This window comes from Schistocerca serialis, chromosome 6, assembly GCF_023864345.2.
Source record: "Schistocerca serialis cubense isolate TAMUIC-IGC-003099 chromosome 6, iqSchSeri2.2, whole genome shotgun sequence".
NCBI lineage: Eukaryota > Metazoa > Arthropoda > Insecta > Orthoptera > Acrididae > Schistocerca > Schistocerca serialis.
In genome coordinates this window covers 265,352,025-265,378,118 of record NC_064643.1, presented here as the reverse complement: position 1 = coordinate 265,378,118, position 26,094 = coordinate 265,352,025, and the positions used below count along the sequence as shown (strand labels likewise).

General features: G+C 38.5%; 1 protein-coding gene across 2 annotated transcripts in view; it reads left to right on the top strand.

The window, feature by feature from the left end:
- The first annotated feature begins 278 nt into the window (after positions 1–278).
- LOC126484162 (angiogenic factor with G patch and FHA domains 1) overlaps positions 279–26,094 on the top strand; it is a 288,690-nt gene continuing 262,874 nt past the window's right edge. Inside the window, exons 1-5 of one of the 2 annotated variants that reach the window (XM_050107562.1) lie at positions 279–573; positions 6,232–6,459; positions 18,487–18,645; positions 18,902–19,073; positions 19,193–19,353. In XM_050107562.1, the coding sequence (XP_049963519.1) occupies positions 319–573; positions 6,232–6,459; positions 18,487–18,645; positions 18,902–19,073; positions 19,193–19,353 (975 nt within the window). In that variant the 5' untranslated portion in view covers positions 279–318. Of the gene's footprint in view, positions 574–6,231; positions 6,460–18,486; positions 18,646–18,788; positions 18,865–18,901; positions 19,074–19,192; positions 19,354–26,094 lie in introns of both variants that reach the window. The other variant, XM_050107563.1, reaches the window with a different exon arrangement.

Here is a 26,094-nt window from a genome sequence, read left to right as displayed (position 1 = left end):
CTGGGAAAAATAAATCCAACATTTGTACTTTCTCTTCCTTTTATTGGATTCTTAGGTCAGTTCTAACACCATAACCTGAGTGACAATACCAACGTCCTTAAGAGTTAACTCATCTGACACAGTATTGAAAACTGTGTCACGACGATTTTGACAGGAACGTGTGGAAACAGTAGCATATGGCGCCACAGCCGTATCAGCCGTCATGTCACTTTTGTGGTGCCGTTTGGAATTTTGTTATCGTTGATCATGATACTCTTTGCAATTTGTTGGTTGTTTACAAGTAGTGAAGTACGTAGTACAAGAGAGAATGTTTGGAAGATGACAGAAGGGAAGTTAGCTTGTACGACAGATGAAGTAGAGCCAGCTAACAACACTTTTTCAGAGTCCAACAAAGCTCCTGATTATAATGATACATTATTGGAAGTTTTCCCACTTAATGAGAACGTAATAGATCAATTCCAGGAGGAGCTGCAAACTCTGCCTGAAGTGTTGTCTTATATAAATTACTTGCAGATGTGTGTTCAGAAGCAGAATTTGCAGCTACATATTTTGACCCATAGAATTAAAGAATATGTAAGTGTTATAAGAAGCGAAATTAAACTTAGTTGTAGCAGAATATACGCCCTTTGATCACCATGAAATTTATTTCACCCATTCGGTTTGATACGAGATTGTGTAAAATTTAACGTAGTGCAGACTAATTTCACGTATTTCGTTGGGGTCTATATAATGTTAGGACGTTGTTGCAGAGTATTCGATAAAATTTGCGTCCCCCTTCGCACACGCTCCATTCATTGATTATATCTACCCGCTTCCTTTGATAACTTTATAGATAAATATTTGTAAAGAACTATAAGGAGCTTATGTTAGTTACCTTATGTATTTGCTTCGTCTGTTGTCGAAGATTCAGTTACAGAATAAATGACACATGGAGTATACAAGACGAATGTTACTAAAACAGCTGTACACACTTGGAGGGATATACTGCTTTAAGAGCAAGTAACTGCGTTCTGGGGCTATCTAAGGAACGAATGGCTTGTGAGAGGAGACTGGGATAGAAACTAAAATTTTAATGATAATTTAAGTACTTATAAAATTTAATCTAGTGGTGTATAAATTTCCCTTTCAGTTTCAATTTAGGGCCTTAGAGTATTCTCTGGAATAACTCTTTATAGAACTGTGATGCATCCATTCAATTTGTTACCATATATCAAGCTGTAATTTTTTGGTAGAACACCATATATTGTGAGATGGCTTCAGATACTTTTGCAATGTCAACATTTTGTGTCTGTTAGTTGGCCTGTAGGTCTGTGGCCTCAAAACCTATTTGAGTGACCCAGTTTAACATTCTCTTTCTGTCAAACTGGTAGTTAGGAGCTTATGAACATTTCTCACATGTATTGACAATAAAAAACACATTACACTGTCACTATAGACCACATCTCATAGATATCTTTCTTCTTCTTTCCTTGTGATCTGCCAAAATAAATGTAGGCCTATGCTCTTTTAGTGCAATGATGTGTGGAGTTATATTCTTTATACAGAATCATTCAAATGATCTGAGGAAAATGTGACTAACAAGCAGTTTTACTCTCTCTGAGTAGACATACCAGATCATGAACACCATTTTTGACTCACTATGTTAATTGCCATTCAATAAATATGTGTCAGATTTCTTTCACTACAATCAGTGTTGCGCGTAGGTATCAGTTTTTTCTTTACAGTGAAGAAAGCTATTTAAGTTTTTTGTTTCCCAAATAGCTAACAAGTAGTATTGCTTTACTTCTCTTACCACATATTGTACAGATCAAAACCAATTTAGGCATCTCATTTGCTATACATGTGTTTATTGTCTTTTCTCACTAACAATTTTGTCACTACGACAGCTCTTTCCTGAAGTTGTCTGTTGCTGTGTCATCAGTATCAAGAGAGTAGGTACATGGGTAAGGTATTGAACTTGTATTTGAGAGGAAGAGAATTCATATTTGTGGTCTGGTCATCCAGCAGTAAGTTTTCCGTAATATCCATAAGTTGCTTAAAGAAACTGCTGGGTTGCTTCCTTTAAAAGTATACAGTCATTCTCTTGCCCCATATTTGTATGATTCAAGCTTATGCTCCATCTCTGATGACTTCCTTGGCAACAGTATGTAACCTCTAATATTTCTTCACTTTGCCATCGACCTCTCAATGAGGAGATGCAATTTTTTCCTATCTGGGTTGTTTAATTTCAACCATTACGTGCTTTGTTGTGCAAGTTTCTCACAAAAAATAACCTGATGGGGAAAAGGGGGAGGGGGCAGCTACAAGATAAGCAGTTATGCACATATTTCTAATTGTTCACCAGAAAATCAGTGTCCATATAATTCTTAGTCAGCTGCATACTTTTCTGTGAACTATTGACATTCTACAAGACACTTCAGTTACATCATCATGTAATGAATTTGTACACTGTGACTAAACCACTCTTTCACACAAGTGCCTCTGCAGAGCAGTGTTTATTAGGGGTTTTTTATCTGGCTTTTGTACTTGTTTTTAAATTATAAGTGTTAGTCTTAATTGGATAACCACACATGATTAGTTTACCATAACACTAATAAATTTATGGAATTTTTCTCATTCCCAATTTGCAATGTTTATGAAATATGTTGCGCTTGGTATATGTCAGTGGGATACAAAGAGTGCAGCTTGACAATACAGTCACTCACTATATATAGAAAGGATTGAGGAGCAGAGATCTGTGTAACCAATGTGTTAAATAGTGTAGCTTAGCTTCTACACTTGGCTTTAATCCCAGAACATATACAGACAGGTCTGCCCCCCCCCACCCCATGCCGCTCACTCCATGGCACTCCCCTTCTTTTGATTACTCTTGCTCTTTCGTTTTAGTTTCTTTGGCTCTGCCTGAGGAAAGAATTTCAAAACCTCCTAAATCCTGGATCTCAACTTCCTAAATTCCATAAAAAATGTGATTACATTCAAGTGTCATAAAGGTTAATTGTGTCTCAGAGCTTCACCCTACCTTAACCAGTGTATTAATGTTTTAACATGTTGACTGCCTCAAGGCTACCAGCAGACAAAGCAGAGGTTCATGCCTGATGCTTTGTGCCTGCCAGTGGCCACACTCCATTCTGTGTAGGACAGTATATATTTCAATGGTGCGTAAAACTGCAAAAAGCGAAGTTCAAACTTTGAGCAAGATAGTGAACCCAATTTGGTGTACACCAGTGTCAACTCAGTCAAGAAACACAAATTAATACACAGCACTGCACTTCATTCTCTTCTAAACATAGTGTGGCCACCCCCAGCCACACCGTATGAAGCATGAACATCTGCTGTCTGCCACTGGCTTTATGATAGTCAACGTGTTACATGCAATCGTACAGTTCTGATAGTGGATTGATGATTAATTTTGCACTGTATTTCTGTTGATAGATGTGTGTGAAATGATTTTCATTGACACTGCTCTTATTGCCTACATTGTTCACATGAAATGCTTTCTTTGGATGAAATGTGGTAAAATAGGTTAAACACAACCGAATGATGCTGAATTGTACAAATTAAATATTAATTTTTTGTATGTGGAGAGGCTGAGAGACGGGAGTGCTCACTCTCACTATCATAATAAGCCACATGATGTGGTTTCCTGTTGAACATTTGTGTACAATATATTTTTTTGGGAGCACTTTTAAATGTTGGGTGCAGATATATCTAGCTCCACCCAACAAATAAACTACTGCACAAATAGTAGCAGTCTTACTAGCTCCACCTATCTTATTGAACACAACTACTATTTATTTTTTTCCTTATCCATCCTGTCCCTAATAACCTTGTTGTCAAGCTGTATGAAAACCCAGTATTCCTTCATTCCTGCCTTGCAATCCTGCAACAGTAATTGGCAGCATAACACCGTGTCATTTGCTATTGTTAGATCCTCTTCCGTATTGGGATTCCCTGTTTTTATAAGTATCAAGTGAGTTCTGCATTTTGTGTTTCACAGACAAAATCTTTTAAAAGGACAAATTCATTTTACACCTTGGCCGTATTTGTTGATGAAGGATCAATGGATTGTGGCAATAAGCCATTACAAAGAGAACAGAAAAGTGTGTGTCAAGCACTGTGTTGACAGTATGAAAGTATTCTATCACTGTGGTGCCTGACATATATTTTTCCGTCCACCTGAAAACGACTTTGTGACCATAATCGGACATTTGTAGTTAAATGAATGCATGTTAATAAATAAACGTAGTCAAGGTGGAAATAAACATGTTGCCCATCAGTCGATGTTGAGTGTTGTTAGGTCCCTGACAGGAGCATATGGTATTTTGTCTTTTGATATCATATTGCGTACAGTAATGGTACTTACTGCTACAAATTATTCATCAATTTCAAAAATATGGCTTTCATTAATAGATGCTACATTGTTTCTGTATAAATTATTGTTTGGTGGCTAATAAGTTATATCAATCAAAACAATCAATTTTGGAAAATATAATGTAATGGGATAGATCAGAAATCTACTCATCAGTAGGCAGCTGGAGAACACACAGATAAGAGGTATTAAAGTTCCAAGCTCCCAGAGTCAGTGGCTCCTTCTTCAGGCGGAAGAGTTAAAGCGGAAGGAAGAGGAGTGAAGGTAAAGGACTAGTGGAGTTTAGGTAAAGGGGTAGAGTTCAGAAAAGTCACCCAGAACCCCGGGACGAGAAGGAAACACTAGCTGGTCAAATCTTCTGACTGCTATCCAGTTAGAACAAGGGACTGTGTCACTTCACAAAACAGTAAGGATAATGAATCACTGAAGGCAAATATTTAGGGACCAAATATCTGTATGATTAAATATGAACCTTACAGATCAACTGAACCTACTGATACCAGATGTCTGCTTCATCCTGTAACATAATAATGGTATGTTGCATCATGTCATATGTGCTAAACAGGAAGAGAACAGAATACTGTCAATATTTCTTTTCTGTCTATTTTAGTTTTTAGAATCTAGGCTGTGAGGACAGACTGATTTGTAGTGTAGCCCAAAGTCCAGGTTATGTTGAAAGGTGAGACCTTGGTTGTGGACTGGCTGGGCCAACAGAAGGTAATACAGAATCTTAGGTGTGCTGTCATACTATTCTGTTGGAGGAACCGAGATCTAGATTAGGTTCAGGGACGATAGTTTACTTTTGATTTGGTGAAATGGAATCGCGGGCTTCAGTTAATCTAATCCTGATTGTTGATGTGTTGGCCATTTATAGTTTTAGATGAAGCTCATTTATGTAAACATTTGGTCTATATTTAATGTACATTTCTATGAAACATTTGGTATTATTGTGTTCATATAGGAAATGTCAGTTATGTGAATACTGACCAAGGAAGGGGGAGAGAAGTAGCGTAATGTAACTATATCACTCACATCCTGACTTGAAGTTCACTACTATTATGTAATGATATGTCCAACAACAATAAAGTAAAAACATTAAAGAGAGTTACTTCATTTAATTCCTCTTTGAAAACATATAATTTAATTTCTCTAGCTGCCTGTATTAATTTCAGAGTGGTACAGTACAGTTAAAAGTTCGTTAGCCTCCGGGCCTTATAGTCCTGTTTTCCTTTGCTGTGACTTTTTACATTCTTGGCCACATTGTGGTACTTGTTTATATCCATTTGGTACTATCATTTTCTAAAAATGAATATGATAATCTGCAAAACATAACAAACTTCATTTCCATCCAGTGTGTTTCCTCTTTCCTTGTGATGTGGTCAAAAGGATGAAAAGTTTTGTGGCACTGTTATGAGAGCACATGACTTCTCTAATCTACATTTTTGTGAATGCTTGATTTATATAGCCATCAGTGATACCTATAAAGGAAGGTTTATAAATCTAACAAGTTTAGTGGAACTAAGAAAGACAAGTATTTTATGTTGTGTCCAAAACACTGTCATTATAGGAAAGAACTGATAATAAAGGATGGTAAAGAGTTGTGGTGTGATGTTTTCAAATGAACTATCCTGGGTTTCACCTTAAATGATTTGGGGTAAGCATGGAAAACCTAAATCTAGATATTTAGGCCCAGTCTTTGTACCCTGCTCCTTCTGAATGTGATTTCGTTGTTGTAACCAGTGCACAACCCTTCTCAGATTCAATTTAAGCAAATCAGAGAATTTGTGGCCACACAAGAATATAATTGCATGCAAAGTTTGAGATTAATGACTAATTTCTAAACAAATACTTATTTATTATAGGAATCACAGCTGACAAAAAGATGTGAAACTCTTGAAAAAGCTACGCAGACTGAGACTGATGAAGTTGTGGACACTCCTTGGATAACAGGAAGCTCACAGAGTGAGATTCTGTCTTTAGCAGAACAAGTCAAAGAAGCTGCTGAAAGTGCTCTACAGAGTACAAACTTTGTATATGAAGAGACATCAGGAATGTATTATGACTACACTACTGGATATTATTATGATGCTGTAAGTAGTCTTAGGCTACATAGTGCAAAGAACTTATTCTGTATGTAGGGAGTATTTCCTTATTTTAAAAACATCTTGGCCGAACATGAAATGCCAAAATTTCTAAAAAACTGAGCTGCTCCCTGCAAATGTATGTAAACATAAGTCCAGGTCTCCACCATTTCTTTAATTCAGAAGTAAATTGAACATGACAGCTATGGCATTTCTTTTTACTTGTAAAGCATCCAGTATCCTTCCAGCTGTTTGTGGAGGTGTACTTCGGGCAATTATTATGGATTCTTTTTTAATTTTATACATTTTCCATAGGTCCATCTATGCATGTGAGACACTAGGAAATGGAATGCATTAAATGCTAGATTTTGGGCCCCCACTGAAGGAATTTTGGCCCTCACTGATCAGCACCTCCAACAAATTGCCCATAATGTAGTGTCCCACATCAAAGGTACCAACCACATCTTTCACCAACTCTCCACAATCCACACTTCTTTACCTCCTGGATCTCTACTCGTCACTGTTGACACTATATTCCTATATACCGACATACCTCGTGCCCGTGAACTTACTGTTATTGTACACTACTTTTCCCAACATCCTTCAGACTCCAAACCCACTTCCTCATACACATTATTAACTTTATTCTAACTCACAACTACTTCTTCTTCAAAGGGAAGATATACAAACAAATCCACAGCACACCCACGGACTCCTGCATGGCACCCTTCTATACCAACTTGTTAATGGGCCATCTAAAGGAGACCTTCCTAGCCTTCCAAAATGCCAAAGCTCTAGTCTCGTTCAGTTTCATAGATGATATCTGCATGATCTGGACTCAAGGCCAAGGCACACTGTCCTTATTCCATCACGACCACAATACGTTCTCATCCATCTGCTTTACCTGGTCCTCCTAAATCCAGTGTGCCACCTCCCTGGATGTTTACCTCCTCTTCTCTTGTGGCTCCGTCCACATTAAGCCCACCATCCTCTAACAGTATCCGCATTTCAACAGCTGTCATCTCTTCCACATTAAAATGTCCCTCCCATACAGCCTGGCCACCTGAGGTCAATGTACCTGCGGTGAAAAGAACTCTCTTTCCCAGTATGCTGCGTGTCTCACCAAGACCTTCACAGACAGTCCTAGTCTGCAAACAAATCTCCTGTGCCTTTTCCTCTCACACCCCCAATCCTACCACCACTTACAAGACACAGCCAGGAAGGAGCACCCCCTCTGTCACCCATACCATTCCTGACTGGAACAACTGAACCACATCCTTCACTAGGGCGTTAATTCCCTGTCATCATGCCCTGAAATGAACATCCTACCCAATATCCTTCCCACCCCTCCTAAACTGATTTTCCACTGTCCACCCAACCTCCACAACATCCTAGTCCATCCCTGTGCCACTCCCTACCACAGTGCCATACTACAAGGATCTTATCCCTGTGGAAGACCCAGGTGCAAGACATGCCCAAACCACCCACCCAGCACTTTCTACTCCAACCCTGTCACAGGCTTATCCTACCCCGTCAGAGGCTGGGCCACCTGTGAAAACAGCCATGTCATATACCAGCTCTGCTGCAGTCATTACAGAACTTTTTATGTTGATGTGACTGTTGGCCACCTGTCCATTAGGATTAATGGCCACTGCCAGACTCAGGCCTAGAGCAAAGTATACCACACTGTGGCACAACATGCAGCTGAACATAACATGCTAGATTTCGATGGCTGCTTCACAACGTGAGCCATATGGATTCTCCCCTCCATCACCAGCTTTTCTGAACTGTGCAGATGGTAGTTAGCCTTATAAGACATTCTCTGTTCCTGAAATTATCCCAAGCTCAACCTATAGTAACGTAGTGTCCCCACGCCTTTCAACCAACAGGTTCCACCCACTCTGTCCTATCTCCTCGTCCCTATTCTTTTCTCCCAATCTTTTTGTGTGCTGCCCTTTGCCAGCACATCCAGCCATTTTTCCCCACTCCTCTCCTTTTTTACTCCATCCTCCCTGTCTCTCGCCCCCCCCCCTTCCCCAATCTCCATTCTCCACAGCCTCCTGACAGTGTGCCTATTAGCAGTCTAGTCCTTGCACATTCTGCCAGACAGCACTCGTCACTCCCGTCACCTGAACACTGCTCTCCCTTCTCCTTTTCCGCCCCCTCCAGATTGCTGTTTTTCTTTTTCTGGTGAGGGCTGTGACAGGAAGATAATGTGTAAGTGTCTTTTAATTGTGCCTGTCTGCAACTTAACATGTCGTCTTCACAGTAAATAGCAATCTATCTTTGCCTTTCAAAGTTGATATATAAATGTAGGTTATATAGAACTATAAATGCAGGTTACATAGAACATAATTCAGTTAATTTACAAAAACAAATGGGCAGAAAATAAAAACATAAAACTAGAACAAAACATAAGCAAAGTGAAAAAAGATATAATACAAGGATTAGCACATGGACAATTCCTGACAAAGAAACAGTCTCACTGTAGCCACGGGAATGTATGGCTGTGTTGTGAATGTGTGTACTTCTACTAGAAGAAGACCAAGAGCTCAAAAGCTAAGATGAATACTGTTTTCTGTTACATGTTTCTATGCTCCATACATTTGTCTGCTATACGTGAATGGTTGCCTTTCCCATGTTTTATATGATGTTTCATCCATGAATTTCAGTTATTGTTAAACCAACAGTAAAAATATATGCATAGTTAGTCTACACTTCTCTGTTGAAAAATTCATCTAGTGAATAAAAAGTTTTATCAAGTAAATACCCCTTCAATTTATTTTTAAATAGTATACTGTTAGTATGTAGGCCTTTGATGAAGTTGCTTATCAGTGAATTAAATATTTTAATACTGAAGTCTTGTAAACCCAAGTTAGATAATTTTTGAGGCCAGAATGAAGGTCAGCCTGCCTTCTCGTATTGTGATTTTGAAACATTTCATTGGCTTCATAGTGTACAGGATTGTCTACCAGGAAGCTCATAATTGTGTAAATATATTAGGAAGTTTTAGTAAGTTCTTGGGGGTGGGTGGAACTCTGCACATAATTTGGACAACCTTTTCCTGCAGAAAAGAAAATTTTCTTTGATGTGGGTGAATTGCCCCAGAAAATAATTCTGTAGAACATAATAGAGTGGAAGTGTGCAAACGAAGAGGATTTTGTGACACTGGTGTCTCCAAAAGTATTGAGTACAAACTTTTTGTGGTCTGGAGGACATGATGTACCTAGCTAATACTGCTGTCTATGTGGATCTCTAAGAAAGGGTGCAATGTATCCTATGTATTTGCTGACTGTCATGTGTAATAGATATCTCCTGTGAGACTTTATAATCAGAGCTGTATTGGATATAATTAGTTTTGCTCAGGCTTACTGACAGTGAGTTTACTTTGAACCATGTCAAGTGTTCTGAAAGTAATTTGTTGGCACCAGCCCTTAGATTGATGGATTTCCTGTTGTTTATCACAATGCTAGTATCATCAACAAACATAGTGAACATGCAAGATTTGCATGATAAAGGCAGGTAATTCATACATGTGAGAAACAGCAGTGGGACAAGGACAGGTTTCTTGGGGACTCCATGGAGTACAGTACCCCAGTTGGACTCTACCTACTCATCTGTTTTGCTGCTCTCATCCAAAACTACTTTCTGCTTCCTGTCTTAGAGGCGGCATTTTAACCAGTCTCCCACTGCCCATCTGATACTGTAGTGGCATGCTTTGTTGAAAGGTATTTTATGATTTACACTGTCAAAATGCTTGAAAAGATCACAAATTATCCCAACTGACTTCATTTTTTTTTATCTAGCGGACACAGTACATTGTTCCTGAAGGAATATATTAGCTTCAGTTGAGGACACACCTTCTTCATCTATATCTACACTCCACAAGCCACCTTATGGTGTCTTGGAGGATATTTTGAGTACCAGTGTTACTTCCTCTTTGTGAATGGTTTTCAGAGAGAATGATTGCTGGTAGCCTCCCTGTGGGTTTGAATCTCTCTAATTTTATCTTCATTGTTTTTATACTAGATATACATAAGAGGAAGCAATATATTGGCTGACTCTTCTAGGAACATATGCTCTCGGAACTTTAACAGTAGACCAAATCGTAATGCAGAACACCTCTCCTGCTGCATCTGCCACTGAAGTTGGCCAAGGGTTCTGTGATGCTTTCTTGCATGCTGATTGAAGCTGTAACAAAACATGCTATTCTTCTTTGGAACTTCTCTGTTTCCTGTATCAATACTATCTTGTACCGAGCCCAGAATGACGAGCAATGTTCAAGTATTGTTCAAATGAATGTTTTGTGAGCTACTTCCTCTGTTGATGGACTACATTTCCAGAGAATTCTTCCAATGAATGTGTCTGGCATTTGCCTTACCTGTGATTTATTTTATGTGGCTGTTCCATTTCAAATCATTCTGTACAAGCACTCCTTGATATTTCATGGAAATAACTGCTTCCAGTGATCTGCAGTTGTGTAATCATACAATAAATGGTTTCTCTGTTTATGTTGAGGTTCGGTTGCCACTCCTTGTACCAGGTGTTGATCCTCTGCAAGTCTTTCTGTCTTAAGGACAAAAAGTGTGAACTGGTTTCTACATGATAATTTTTTTGGAACCTACGTTGATTCCTACAGAGGCGATTTTCGGTCTTGAGAAAAGTCATTATACTTCAGCATAAAATATGGTCCAGAATTCTACAACAGACTGGCGTCAGAGCTGTAGGCCTATAGTTTTGTGTGTCTATTCAACAACCTTTTATGAAAAGAGGAACCAAACCGTGTGTCATTGATGATGCTGAAGTTTTTTGAGGGGCCTCATAATTTTTAATGCAGTACTTCCTTGAGGCCTTTTGTTAATGTGGCAAGAGAGAAATAATAGTTCATGGCTTGTGTTGTATCTCCCTTTTTGCAGAGTGGTTTCACTATGTTGTTGTTGTGGTCTTCAGTCCTGAGACTGGTTTGATGCAGCTCTCCATGCTACTCTATCCTGCGCAAGCTTCTTCATCTCCCAGTACCTACTGCAACCTACATCCTTCTGAATCTGCTTAGTGTATTGATCTCTTGGTCTCCCTCTATGATTTTTACCCTCCAATGCTAAATTTGTGATCCCTTGATGCGTCAAAACATGTCCTACCAACCGATCCCTTCTTCTAGTCAAGTTGTACCACAAACTTCTCTTCTCCCCAATCCTATTCCATACCTCCTCATTAGTTACGTGATCTACCCACCTTATCTTCAGCATTCTTCTGTGGCACCACATTTCGAAAGCTTCTATTCTCTTCTTGTCCAAACTGGTTATCGTCCATGTTTCACTTCCATACATGGCTACACTCCATACAAATACTTTCAGAAACGACTTCCTGACACTTAAATCTATACTCGATGTTAACAAATTTCTCTTCTTCATAAACGATTTCCTTGCCATTGCCAGTCTACATTTTATATCCTCTCTACTTCGACCATCATCAGTTATTTTACTCCCTAAATAGCAAAACTCCTTTACTACTTTAAGTGTCTCATTTCCTAATCTAATCCCCTCAGCATCACCCGATTTAATTTGACTACATTCCATTATCCTCGTTTTGCTTTTGTTGATGTTCATTTTATATCCTCCTTTCAAGACACTGTCCATTCCATTCAACTGCTCTTCCAAGTCATTTGCTGTCTCTGACAGAATTACAATGTCATCGGCGAACCTCAAAGTTTTTACTTCTTCTCCATGAATTTTAATACCTACTCCGAATTTTTCTTTTGTTTCCTTTACTGCTTGCTCAATATACAGATTGAATAACATCGGGGAGAGGCTACAACCCTGTCTCACTCCTTTCCCAACCACTGCTTCCCTTTCATGGCCCTCGACTCTTATAACTGCCATCTGGTTTCTGTACAAATTGTAAATAGCCTTTCGCTCCTTGTATTTTACCCCCGCCACCTTCAGAATTTGAAAGAGAGTATTCCAGTTAACGTTGTCAAAAGCTTTCTCTAAGTCTACAAATGCTAGAAACGTAGGTTTGCCTTTTCTTAATCTTTCTTCTAAGATAAGTCGTAAGGTTAGTATTGCCTCACGTGTTCCAACATTTCTACGGAATCCAAACTGATCTTCTCCGAGGTCCGCTTCTACCAGTTTTTCCATTCGTCTGTAAAGAATTCGCGTTAGTATTTTGCAGCTGTGACTTATTAAACTGATAGTTCGGTAATTTTCACATCTGTCAACACCTGCTTTCTTTGGGATTGGAATTATTATATTCTTCTTGAAGTCTGTGGGTATTTCGCCTGTCTCATACATCTTGCTCACCAGATGGTAGAGTTTTGTCATGACTGGCTCTCGCAAGGCTGTCAGTAGTTCTAATGGAATGTTGTCTACTCCCGGGGCCTTGTTTCGACTCAGGTCTTTCAGTGCTCTGTCAAACTCTTCACGCAGTATCGTATCTCCCATTTCATCTTCATCTACATCCTCTTCCATTTCCATAATATTGTCCTCAAGTACATCGCCCTTGTATAAACCCTCTATATACTCCTTCCACCTTTCTGCCTTCCCTTCTTTGCTTAGAACTGGGTTGCCATCTGAGCTCTTGATATTCATACAAGTGGTTCTCTTCTCTCCAAAGGTCTCTTTAATTTTCCTGTAGGCAGTATCTATCTTACCCCTAGTGAGACAAGCCTCTACATCCTTACATTTGTCCTCTAGCCATCCCTGCTTAGCCATTTTGCACTTCCTGTCGATCTCATTTTTGAGACGTTTGTATTCCTTTTTGCCTGTTTCACTTACTGCATTTTTATATTTTCTCCTTTCATCAATTAAATTCAATATTTCTTCTGTTACCCAAGGGTTTCTATTAGCCCTCGTCTTTTTACCTACTTGATCCTCTGCTGCCTTCACTACTTCATCCTTCAGAGCTACCCATTCTTCTTCTACTGTATTTCTTTCCCCCATTCCTGTCAATTGTTCCCTTATGCTCTCCCTCAAACTCTCTACAACCTCTGGTTCTTTCAGTTTATCCAGGTCCCATCTCCTTAAATTCCCACCTTTTTGCAGTTTCTTCAGTTTTAATCTACAGGTCATAACCAATAGATTGTGGTCAGAGTCCACATCTGCCCCTGGAAATGTCTTACAATTTAAAACCTGGTTCCTAAATCTCTGTCTTACCATTATATAATCTATCTGATACCTTTTAGTATCTCCAGGGTTCTTCCATGTATACAACCTTCTTTCATGATTCTTAAACCAAGTGTTAGTTATGATTATGTTGCGCTCTGTGCAAAATTCTACCAGGCGGCTTTCTCTTTCATTTCTTAGCCCCAATCCATATTCACCTACTATGTTTCCTTCTCTCCCTTTTCCTACTGACGAATTCCAGTCACCCATGACTATTAAATTTTCGTCTCCCTTCACTACCTGAATAATTTCTTTTATCTCGTCATACATTTCATCAATTTCTTCATGATTTGCAGAGCTAGTTGGCATATAAACTTGTACTATAGTAAGCTTCATTCTGTCTTGGAAGACGCCCTGATACTTAGAAACATTAAATATGTTGTCCAAAACTTTGCATAATTGCTTTGAGCATACTTGTGAAGTTTACTAAAAGTATTCTCTACACCTGATGATCCTCTACCTTTTAAAGAGGCCGTGATTGTTTTTATTTCATTTCTAATTATGGGAAACAAATTTATTTCACTTATGGGATTGGGAAAATGACGTTTCAGTATTTCCATGGCGCTTTCTAAGGTGCCATAGCAACACTTAAAAAACTGTCTTTAGATGTTTTGCAATTCTCTTCTTTGTGGCTTAAGTGCGCTTACTGTGTCAGTGGCTCTACTGCATTATACTGCTATTGGCAATTCGTTTCTGTTGATTGTAGCCTATCGGGTGATAGTATGCAGTACCAATGAGACTCGGTGAATGTAATGACTTGATTCAGTGGTAGATACGAACTGATTACTTTTGTTGTTGACATGGATAGTGTGAGATTGACAATTATTAGTCTGCTATTATGGATTATAAAATTGGATACTGTTTTTTATCTATTTCTTGTACTATATTTTTACTGAAATATGGGAGGATTCCTTGGGATATTGTTTTGTTTTAGTTTGTTTATGAGCTGGCAAGGTCAACAAATCCAACTGGATGACAACTGGTTGTGGTAACAGACAGATCTTAGTGAAGCCTGAGATCTAGGTTAGGTTTAAATGTTACAGTTTCTGTTGTTTAGTTCATGGTATAGGTTAGATTGAAATGCTATAGTTTGGCTCTGAGTTGGTGAAGCCAACAAATGGAGTTGGAGGAAAACTGGCTTATTTGTAGTGTAGCCCAGTTACATTTCGAAAACTTTGTATGGTATTTTAGAAATATCCCAATTTCCGAGTGTGTGGCTATGCAGAAACCTAAGTGTGGAATTTAGATTTTATGGAATGTTTTCTTACATGACAATATTGTGCATAATATATTCCATTACATTACCACATAATTTCATACACACATCATCATGATGACATTTGTCGAGCACAGTTTTCTTGCTGATTCTGCCATCTTGGCTAATCATCATGTTCACTTCTAATCATCTGCCTTGCAAACAATTACCAATTGCAGCAGTTAATGCAAAAGCTGCTGACACCATAAGTGCACATTTGCCCATCGTGCTTATATGTTATCATCAGTGTTTAAAACAATGCCTCTAGGTTTACTGATACAGTTGGTACCTGTCTCACTCCTTATTATGTCCCATATTGTTTTGACTTTCTTACAGGAGTGGTTGATTTTGGAACTAAAATATAAACATTTAAACTGATAAATTTTTTTTTTTTTTTTTGGTCATCAGTCTACTGACTGGTTTGATGCAGCCCGCCACGAATTCCTTTCCTGTGCTAACCTCTTCATCTCAGAGTACCACTTGCAACCTACGTCCTCAATTATTTGCTTGACGTATTCCAATCTCTGTCTTCCTCTACAGTTTTTGCCCTCTACAGCTCCCTCTAATACCATAGAAGTCATTCCCTCATGTCTTAGCAGATGTCCTATCATCCTGTCCCTTCTCCTTATCAGTGTTTTCCACATATTCCTTTCTTCTCCGATTCTGCGTAGAACTCCTCATTCCTTACCTTATCAGTCCACCTAATTTTCAACATTCGTCTATAGCACCACATCTCAAATGCTTCGATTCTCTTCTGTTCCGGTTTTCCCACAGTCCATGTTTCACTACCATACAATGCTGTACTCCAGACGTACATCCTCAGCAATTTCTTCCTCAAATTAAGGCCTGTATTTGATATTAGTAGACTTCTCTTGGCCAGAAATGCCTTTTTTGCCGTAGCGAGTCTGCTTTTAATGTCCTCCTTGCTCCGTCCGTCATTGGTTATTTTACTGCCTAGGTAGCAGAATTCCTTAACTTCATTGACTTCGTGACCATCAATCCTGATGTTAAGTTTCTCGCTGTTCTCATTTCTACTACTTCTCATTACCTTCGTCTTTCCCCGATTTACTCTCAAACCATACTGTGTACTCATTAGACTGTTCATTCCGTTCAGCAGATCATGTAATTCTTCTTCACTTTCGCTCAGGATAGCAATGTCATCAGCGAATCGTATCATTGATATCCTTTCACCTTGTATTTTAATTCCACTCCTGAACCTTTCTTTTATTTCCATCATTGCTTCCTCGATGTACAGATTGAAGAGTAGGGGCGAAAGGCTACAGCCTTGTCTTACACCCTTCTTAATATGAGTACTTCGTTCTTGATCGTCACTCTTATTATTCCCTCTTGGTTGTTGTACATATTGTATATGACCCGTCTCTCCCTATAGCTTACCCCTACTTTTTTCAGATTCTCGAACAGCTTGCACCATTTTATATTGTCGAATGCTTTTTCTAGGTCGACAAATCCTATGAAAGTGTCTTGATTTTTCTTTAGCCTTGCTTCCGTTATTAGCCGTAACGTCAGAATTGCCTCTCTCGTCCCTTTACTTTTCCTAAAGCCAAACTGATCGTCACCTAGCGCATTCTCAATTTTCTTTTCCATTCTTCTGTATATTATTCTTGTAAGCAGCTTCGATGCATGAGCTGTTAAGCTGATTGTGCGATAATTCTCGCACTTGTCAGCTCTTGCCGTCTTCGGAATTGTGTGGATGATGCTTTTCCGAAAGTCAGATGGTATATCGCCAGACTCATATATTCTACACACCAACGTGAATAGTCGTTTTGTTGCCACTTCCCCCAATGATTTTAGAAATTCTGATGGAATGGTATCTATCCCTTCTGCCTTATTTGACCGTAAGTCCTCCAAAGCTCTTTTAAATTCCGATTCTAATACTGGATCCCCTATCTCTTCTAAATCGACTCCTGTTTCTTCTTCTATCACATCAGACAAATCTTCACCCTCATAGAGGCTTTCAATGTATTCTTTCCACCTATCTGCTCTCTCCTCTGCATTTAACAGTGGCATTCCCGTTGCACTCTTAATGTTACCACCGTTGCTTTTAATGTCACCAAAGGTTGTTTTGACTTTCCTGTATGCTGAGTCTGTCCTTCCGACAATCGTATCTTTTTCGATGTCTTCACATTTTTCCTGCAGCCATTTCGTCTTAGCTTCCCTGCACTTCCTATTTATTTCATTCCTCAGCGACTTGTATTTCTGTATTCCTGATTTTCCCGGAACATGTTTGTACTTCCTCCTTTCATCAATCAACTGAAGTATTTCTTCTGTTACCCATGGTTTCTTCGCAGCTACCTTCTTTGTACCTATGTTTTCCTTCACAACTTCTGTGATGGCGCTTTTTAGAGATGTCCATTCCCCTTCAACTGTACTGCCTACTGTGCTATTCCTTATTGCTGTATCTATAGCGTTAGAGAACTTCAAACGTATCTCATCATTCCTTAGTACTTCCGTATCCCACTTCTTTGCGTATTGATTCTTCCCGACTAATGTCTTGAACTTCAGCCTACTCTTCATCACTACTATATTGTGATCTGAGTCTGTATCTGCTCCTGGGTATGCCTTACAATCCAGTATCTGATTTCGGAATCTCTGTCTGACCATGATGGAATCTAATTGAAATCTTCCCATATCTCCCGGCCTTTTCCAAGTATACCTCCTCCTCTTGTGATTCTTGAACAGGGTATTCGCTATTACTAGCTGAAACTTGTTACAGAACTCAATTAGTCTTTCTCCTCTTTCATTCCTTTTCCCAAGCCCATATTTTCCTGTAACCTTTTCTTCTACTCCTTCCCCTACAACTGCATTCCAGTCGCCCATGACTATTAGATTTTCGTCCCCCTTTACATACTGCATTACCCTTTCAATATCCTCATACACTTTCTCTATCTGTGCATCTTCAGCTTGCGACGTCGGCATGTATACCTGAACTATCGTTGTCTGTGTTGGTCTGCTGTCGATTCTGATTAGAACAACCCGGTCACTGAACTGTTCACAGTAACACACCCTCTGCCCTACCTTCCTATTCATAATGAATCCTACACCTGTTATACCATTTTCTGCTGCTGTTGATATTACTCGATACTCATCTGATCAGAAATCCTTGTCTTCCTTCCACTTCACTTCACTGACCCCTACTATATCTAGATTGAGCCTTTGCATTTCCCTTTTCAGATTTCCTAGTTTCCCTACCACATTCAAGCTTCTGACATTCCATGCCCCGACTCGTAGAACGTTATCCTTTTGTAGATTATTCAATCTTTTTCTCATGGTAACCTCCCCCTTGGCAGTCCCCTCCTGGAGATCCGAATGGGGGACTATTCCGGAATCTTTTGCCAATGGAGAGATCATCATGACACTTCTTCAATTACAGGCCGCATGTCCCGTGGATACACATTACATCCCTTAATATTTTATAGTATTTCTTATAATGACATATTTGGGTAGGGTTTCTTCAGTTTGTTCCTGTAATATAAAATTCTCGTATTTGTTTACAAGATATACTTATCCCCCTTGTGATTCATAGCTCTTTGTGGTTTCTTTGAGTTGGTTCTTGAAAAAATTTCTTGTGAAGAAAATGATGTGTGACATTGGTTCTTTCAGGAAAGAGGATTATATTATGATGGAAATAATGGCATTTATTACTCCTATGACAATGGAAGTGGTGAATATTTGTTCCATTCCCAGATTGAGCAAAATCACAATGTACCCTATGAAGCAGAGGAAAAGAAACGGAAGAAACTCAACAAGAAGATAAGTAAAGTATGTTAACCAGTGCATTGCATAATAAGTATCTCTTTTTAGATTAATGCCTGAATTGAAAATTCATTTTTTGTACTTTTTAGTCATTTGTATGAAATATTGATTTTCAAATTCATCCATTTATTGAACACTTATCTTTTCAGCAGGATGAAGAAATAGACAAAATAGCTGAAGGAATTATTCAGTTATCTTTAAAGGAACAATTAGCAAATGCTATAGGTAAAACATTTATTAATTTTTAAAAATTCTATCGTAGGAAAACAAAAAGTCTAAGACAGAAGAAATTACAAATGATGACTGTGATAATGAAGGAAAGCAGGATAGGGATGACAACCGGGAAGAGGGTGAATGCTCTGACAGCAGTCCAGATGACAGTAGTAGCGATAGCAGCAACAGTGACGAATTAAAAGAAAATCTTTTAGACAGTGGTAATGAAATAGATTCTTGTCTTGTAAAAAACTCTTGTTATAGAAATTAGATTACTGCCTCTTACATGTTTGTTTTCATGTGCAATATCATTACTGATGAGCGTGGTTATTTGTTTCAGACTGTTCAAAAGCTTATCCACCCTGCATGCGGATTGTAGTGAAAGAAACAAATGTGGAAAAATTGAAGATTGGTACCTTATTTATTGTGACATATACTGGAGGAACACTGGGTCGTGAAGGTGACCATTCTGTGCTTATTCCTGACATCAATGTAAGCAAAGTAAGTGCTTGGATATAAGTATATGGATTATAAACAGTCTTCAGCTGCAAAAATAAATGTGGTTATCAGGCAGAATTTTCCTAATGTGGAAAACAAGAAAAGAATTACAAGAGCCGTTGTTAAGCCATTATCATCTGTGTTCTAAATATTTGAGAGTCCATTTGCAGAAAAGAAAAAGATGTATTATAGGTACCTCATTGCCAATGGCTTATCAGAAGCTACACATTTTGATATTGAAATTTTAGTTGGTGCTGAGGAATAAAATTAAATTGTGAGACAGAATTACTGGCTAGTACTTATATTAAGCAGGCAAAATTTTAGTACTGATGATAGAGACAGACTCTATCTGATAAAAAATATCTGGGCACCTATTAGTGGACATTAATATGAGGTGTGTCCACCCTTTACCTTTGTGATGACTGACAAGGACACTTTCAATGAGTTGTCTGAATGGAAACCCATTCTTCCTGAAGAGCCAAAACCAGAGAAGGTAGTGCTGTTCGAAGCTGAGATGTGGAACAAAATTGAAGTTCTAACTCGTCCTAAAGGTGCTACATTGGGTTCAGGTTGGGGCTCTGGACAATCTATTGCAGAAATATTATTGTCCACGAACCATTGCCTCACAGGTGCTGCTATATGATGAGGTGCTTTGTCATGCTGATACAGTCAGTCATCGTCTCCCCTGTTCCTCTACCGTACACAGTGCATAATGCTGCAAAATGTGTTCTTCCACATTTGCATTTTCTGAAGTGCAATAAGGGATCACACCCTATCCACAAAAACACACACCCATACCCCACCCTCATCTCCTCTGTACTTCATTGTTGGCATTACTCATGATGGCAGGTAACATCCTCCAGGCATTCCCCAAACCATTCCATGGGATTGCCACAGCGTATAGTGTGATTTATCACTCCAAACACTTGTTTCCAGTCATCCACTGTTCAGTGCCATCACATTTTACATTACCTCAAGCTCTGTTTAGCATTGATATAGAAATGTGTGCTTTGTGAGAATCTGTGTGCCATCATACCCCAGTCTTTTTAACTCACTAAAAGCAGTCATTGTTCTAGCTGGATTGCTGGAAGCATTGTGGAGTCCATGAGTGATTCTTTCCACTGGTTTTGTGCAAATTTATTTTAATTTGATTTCTATTTTCTTATCAGCCACCCTCTGCAATGCTCAGTAGTCCCTATTCATCACTACATGAGGTCTGCCTGGTCTTGATTTAACTGTGGTTGTACCTTCGCATTTCTGTTTTGCAATCCGATCACCAACAGTTGTCTTGGGTAGCTTTAGAAGGGTTGAAGTGTCCCTGATGGATTTGGTTCTCAGGTGACATCCAGTGAATAATCCATGTTCAAAGTCAGTGAGCTCTTATGACTGACCCATTCTGCTCTCACTGCTTCTCTACAACTCAAAACTCCTCACCTTCTTTTATGCTTGCAGGCCCATTGGTCATGACATCTAGTGGTCATTTTCGAATTACATAGTGATGTCCAGATACTTCCGATCAGATAGTGAATGAAAGTATGAGGTCTGTTCAAAAACTTCTGGAGCACTTATAATTTTGTGCCAGTGGTGTGTTGGAGCAAAATGCGATTGGCATCCCAGCACACACACCTGTGTTTAATGTGTAACTGCTGGAGGTTTCATAGTTGTATGTCTGTTAGTTATTGTTCAGTGCTGCATTGAGTAGAATGTTGTGTCGCACAGTTAGCGAATTTCGAGATGGCAGAGTTAGAGGAGCAGCGCGTTTGCATTAAATTTTGTGTGAAAGTCAGGAAAACCTTTACAGAGACACACCAAAGGATATAGAAAGCCTACAATGATGAACGCTTAAGCCAGTGGTTCTCAAAATTTTTGATCTTTGGACGCATTTAAGAGGCTGCAAATAATTGTACGTGCATTTAAAATAATTGAGGGCACACTATATACATATTTCTGAGAAATATTTTACAACAGTCAATACAGGAAATAAATACTGTGATAAAATAACAACTAAATCATTTTATTTTGAATTTCCTGTCCAGACTACAGAAAATACAACTTCCATTGATAAAAAACATACATTATCACAATATTAACAAATAATTTTTGTATAAAAAATCTGAGACATTCATGAAGCACTATTGCCACTCAAATGCAATGGCCGAGTGCTGTGTTACCTCCTACCTTACCAAGATGAAGGGCAAGAGAAACTATTAAGTGAAACATATTGAAATGAAATAATGCAGTAAAACTAATGATTAATTCAAATTATAGAGAAAAGTAATAATGCAATACAAATGAAACATACCTTACATCCACTCTTTCTAGTGTTTTTGGGAAACATGAGACTTATGTGTCCTCATGATTTCTTCAGTGTTTGGAGATATATATGCAAGACAAACTCTCATTTCCTTGTCAATAGATTGAAGAGTTCTTCTCTTTCTACATTTAATTGTAGTGAGTGCAGAAAATCCTAATTCAAATACATATGATGTTGAAAATTGAAGTAAAATGTTCAAAGATATTGACACATTCTTTTTTTATAGAAATCCAAAAGGCTTCAAGAGACAATTCCTTATGCTTAATTATCAGTCCACGATCAGCAGATACAGTTGCCAGGTCTTCTTGTTCTGTTAATGTTAAGCCGAAATCACCTGAAGTTTCCATGAATGGGTTTCTGATCCAATCGTACTGTTTAGTGTTGGGGATGGAAAATGTGAACTCAGTGTATCTTCTAAGCTTATTAAATGATCTATTGTTATTGGAAGTATTTCATTTAAGCATGTACTCCTTATCTACTGGAATATTTCCAAGTTACCTTGAACAGCTTTTCTTTGCCATATTTTTCTTTTTCCATATGTTTTCTGTGAAATACTTTAATTTTTTCGGTGGATGTGAGGATATTTTCTTCTTTCCCTTGCCTGCTAGTGTTCAAAATATTGAACTGCTGAAATATATCAGCCAAATACTGCAATCTGGCAATCCAAAATTCACTCTGAAGGAGGTTGCAAAAATGTTAATGTTTCATTTCTTTGAAACACACGAGAAGTTCTTGTTGTAGCTCATGCACATGGGTAAGTACTTTCCCCCTCGACAACCACCTGACTTCTGTGTGTCAAAGCAACCGTCTATGTTCTGACTATATTGATACAAAGTTCTTCGAATAAATGTGTTTTGGCAGAGCTTGTTTTAATAAAATTTACCATCTGAACAACTTGCTCTAAGACTTCTCTCAATTTTTCTCCCAATGTTTTTACTATTAAGGCCTCTCTATGAAGAAAGCAGTGAGTTACAATAACACCATCTGTACAAATGCCTACACATGACTTCCTTGTTAACTGCCACTTATTAAGATAATCATTTAAAATGTTGAAAACATCCTTACCTTTAGTAGACACACATAATTCTTTGCAGAAAAGAAACTGATTTACTATATGATCTTGATTAATGAAATGGACAAATGCTAAGAGTTGTGATTGGTGGGTTATGTCTGTTGATTCATCAACTTGCGATGCAAAGTTTGAGTGCTTGAGTTTATTACTGCATATATTTTTCTCAATATCAGTAGACATTTCCATAATACCTCTGTGAACTGCGTCATTCGACAAAGGAATCTTGGTTATTTTCATAGCTGCTTCATTTTCTAGCATTGTCATGACCATTTTTTTGCAAGCAGACAAAATAAGTGACTCACCTATAGTATGAACTTTCATACTCTTTGCTATTAGTTCAGAGACTTGGTAGGAAGCAATCAGAAACAGACATTACACTTTTTAAAAAATATGCTGCTCTTGTTTGCTGTTCAGACACTCTCTTGAAATAGCTTACAGGTTTATCTTGAAAATGTGAATGCATTGTTTTAAAATGTTTGCTCAGCTTACTAGGAAGCAGAGACTCATTTGCCATTTTATACCCACACACCAAGCATAGTGGGAAAGGATAATCTTCACTCTCAATACAAGTGAAACCATAGCTTAAGTAGCTTTCATTGTACTTCTGATTAGGCCTCTGTTTTGCTTTTTTTACTTGCACTTAGTGTTTGTTCACTTCCAGAATTGGATTCTTCGACGGCATGCTTGTTTCTCAGAAATCTGTCCATTTTATTCAATTGCATTTTGTATATAAGATTCACTTCTAGCGCTTTGAAAATAAGCAGTATGCTGTACACAAAACATGAGCCCCACATACACTAGCAACACCTCAATGACATATCACCTGAAAACTCTGCAATAACATCAAGCGCACAACAATGGAAATGGTTTTCCTTCTGGGCCTGGATTTTTGTACCTCCATGGGTTAACAGTGCTGCCAATGATAATTTTCAAGTTCCATTAACCTTGCTGGAGGCTTCTGTCCTGAGCCTGCTGGATCACAAAACTGCAGTGGAAATTATGCTCAGAAATAGGAAGGCTTCATGAACAATGATGATCATGTTAACATGTGCTACTCATCTCTAGCAAAGAACACGAAATGAAATTCTTGTAGTCGTGGACAGCTCGAGGTCAAACAATAACAACCTCTCAAAGATAATGTCCTCTCCCAGTTTCTCTTTTCAATAATATTTTATTGATAACAGAAAGGTAAGCATCTCCAATAAAATATTGTTAAAAATGGAGTGGTTGCAGATGTTATTTATAATTTTTTGATACACTCTCACAGTACCTAAATAGGTCATAAAGGCTAATAATAATAATATGCAATTCACTTCCTACATGCTGTTGCAGCCCCACTCGAGTTTAGTGGAATAGGTTCGCAATCATTGGGAACGACACGAAACCTTCCGAATTCTATGGACAAGTTGTGATCACGTGCATAGCACACAAGGCTCAATTTCAGTATGGCTACCATCATAAAAGAAAAATGTCCATAGGTGAATCAACTGTGAAACAAAAGCATGACACAATCAGATAATACCTGTAAGTGTTTCCATCGGAAAAATCCATCAGTTGTCAACTATTTTGTCACCATTTTCTCCTGATTCTGAACGATTGGATTTGACCAGAAATCCATTAATGCTTGGCAACACTATGGATTAACTCAATATTTATTTACAAACTTTAAGAGCGACACAAGTGTCGTACCATTTGGTTACGGAAAGAAGGCATGGAACGAGGTATGCGAAAATAATTTGCATGGCACCTACTGGGCGAAGGGTGGTGAGAGGGGAAATGGTTAGGAAAATTTCACGACCAGTGCTAGTCATCCGTGGATGCCTATGCACCTGGTACTGACCAGCGACTAAGATAGTTATATTTTACACACAAAAGTAAAAAGGGTTCCCTAAAAGTGCATTATTTCTATCAAAAATTGTGAAATTGAGGTAAGACTGTTGCAATGCAGTTCTAGTGCAAAGAGTTGAAGAAAATGGCATTTGAGGCATTTATTCATTATGAATGACCATGAAGCATTATGTTGCAAGGAACTTGCAGTCCATGGTTGCAGTCTTGGACTGCAAGTTTTTACAACATATCAAATAAGTTACTGTATTGGCCACACCAAACTTTACCATGGATGAAGTGTTACATTTATAAATTCAGTTACATTTATTATTAAATGAATTAATCACACCCACCACTGCATATTGTTATGATTGTAGGAATGTGACAATTATCTGACCATTCTGTTTCTCCACACCGCAGCATTCTGCCATCCAAATAATTATTTTTCTCGCCTCATTGCGAATTATACTTTCTCTAGAATTCCTTACAGTTCTCGGTGGTCTAAGGGATGACCATGATCGGCCAATGACGGCTTTATCATTGGTCATTATTTTAAAATACCTTTGTCCAGTTCCCAAACAGCCACTACCGTTAGATTGCTAAGATTAGCAGCAATGGAAAAGAGAAAACAGACAGCATGAAACGTACCGAATACTGTCGATGCTACAAGGAGATAAGCCACTTTATTTCCTTAACCAAATTGAACTATTTGACACAGCTTAAGGATTCGTTCCGTATTATACATGTCATGAAATGGATAAAACTGAGTAGCTATGTGTTCTTTTATATTTGGCCATATGTTTTCCTAAAATATTACGGGGCGCACCTGTAAATGTTTTAGGGGGCACCAATGCACCCTGGTGCACGGTTTGAGAACCACTGGTTTAAGCTGCACACAGTGTTATGAATGGTTCACACAGTTTAAAAATGGCCAGTCCAAAGTTAAAGATGACCCTTGTTCAGGATGCCCTTTGACGTCTACTGACAACACTCATGTCAAGAACGTCAACAAAACTCAAAACTGTGTGTGGTAATCAAACACTGGCTGGGTAAGAGATTGCAGAAGAATGTAAAATTTCAATTGGATCATGTCATGAAATCCTGACACAGAGTCTTGGAATGCATTGTGTTTCTGTCAAGTTCGTCCCACTGCTCATAAGTCAAGACCAGAGAGACCTTTGTCTCGCAATCTGTGAAGAGCTTTTGTATTGCAGAAATGAAAACAAGATGTTCCTTAAGAGAATCATAACTGGTGATGAGACGTGGGTCTGTGGTCGTGATGTTGCAACTAAAGCTTAATCTTCATAAGGGGCTGAGAAAGGTTCTCCAAGACCAAAAAAAGCTCTTGAGATCAGGTCAAATGTGAAAACCATGCTGATAGTTTTCTTTGACTTTGAAGCATTAGTTCATCATGAATTTGTGCCACAGGGACACTGTTAATCAATGGTACTATTGGAATGTGTCGTGATGCCTCCAAGAAAATGTCAGAAGGAAACAGCCTCAAATGTGGCAAGACAATTCATGGCTCTTG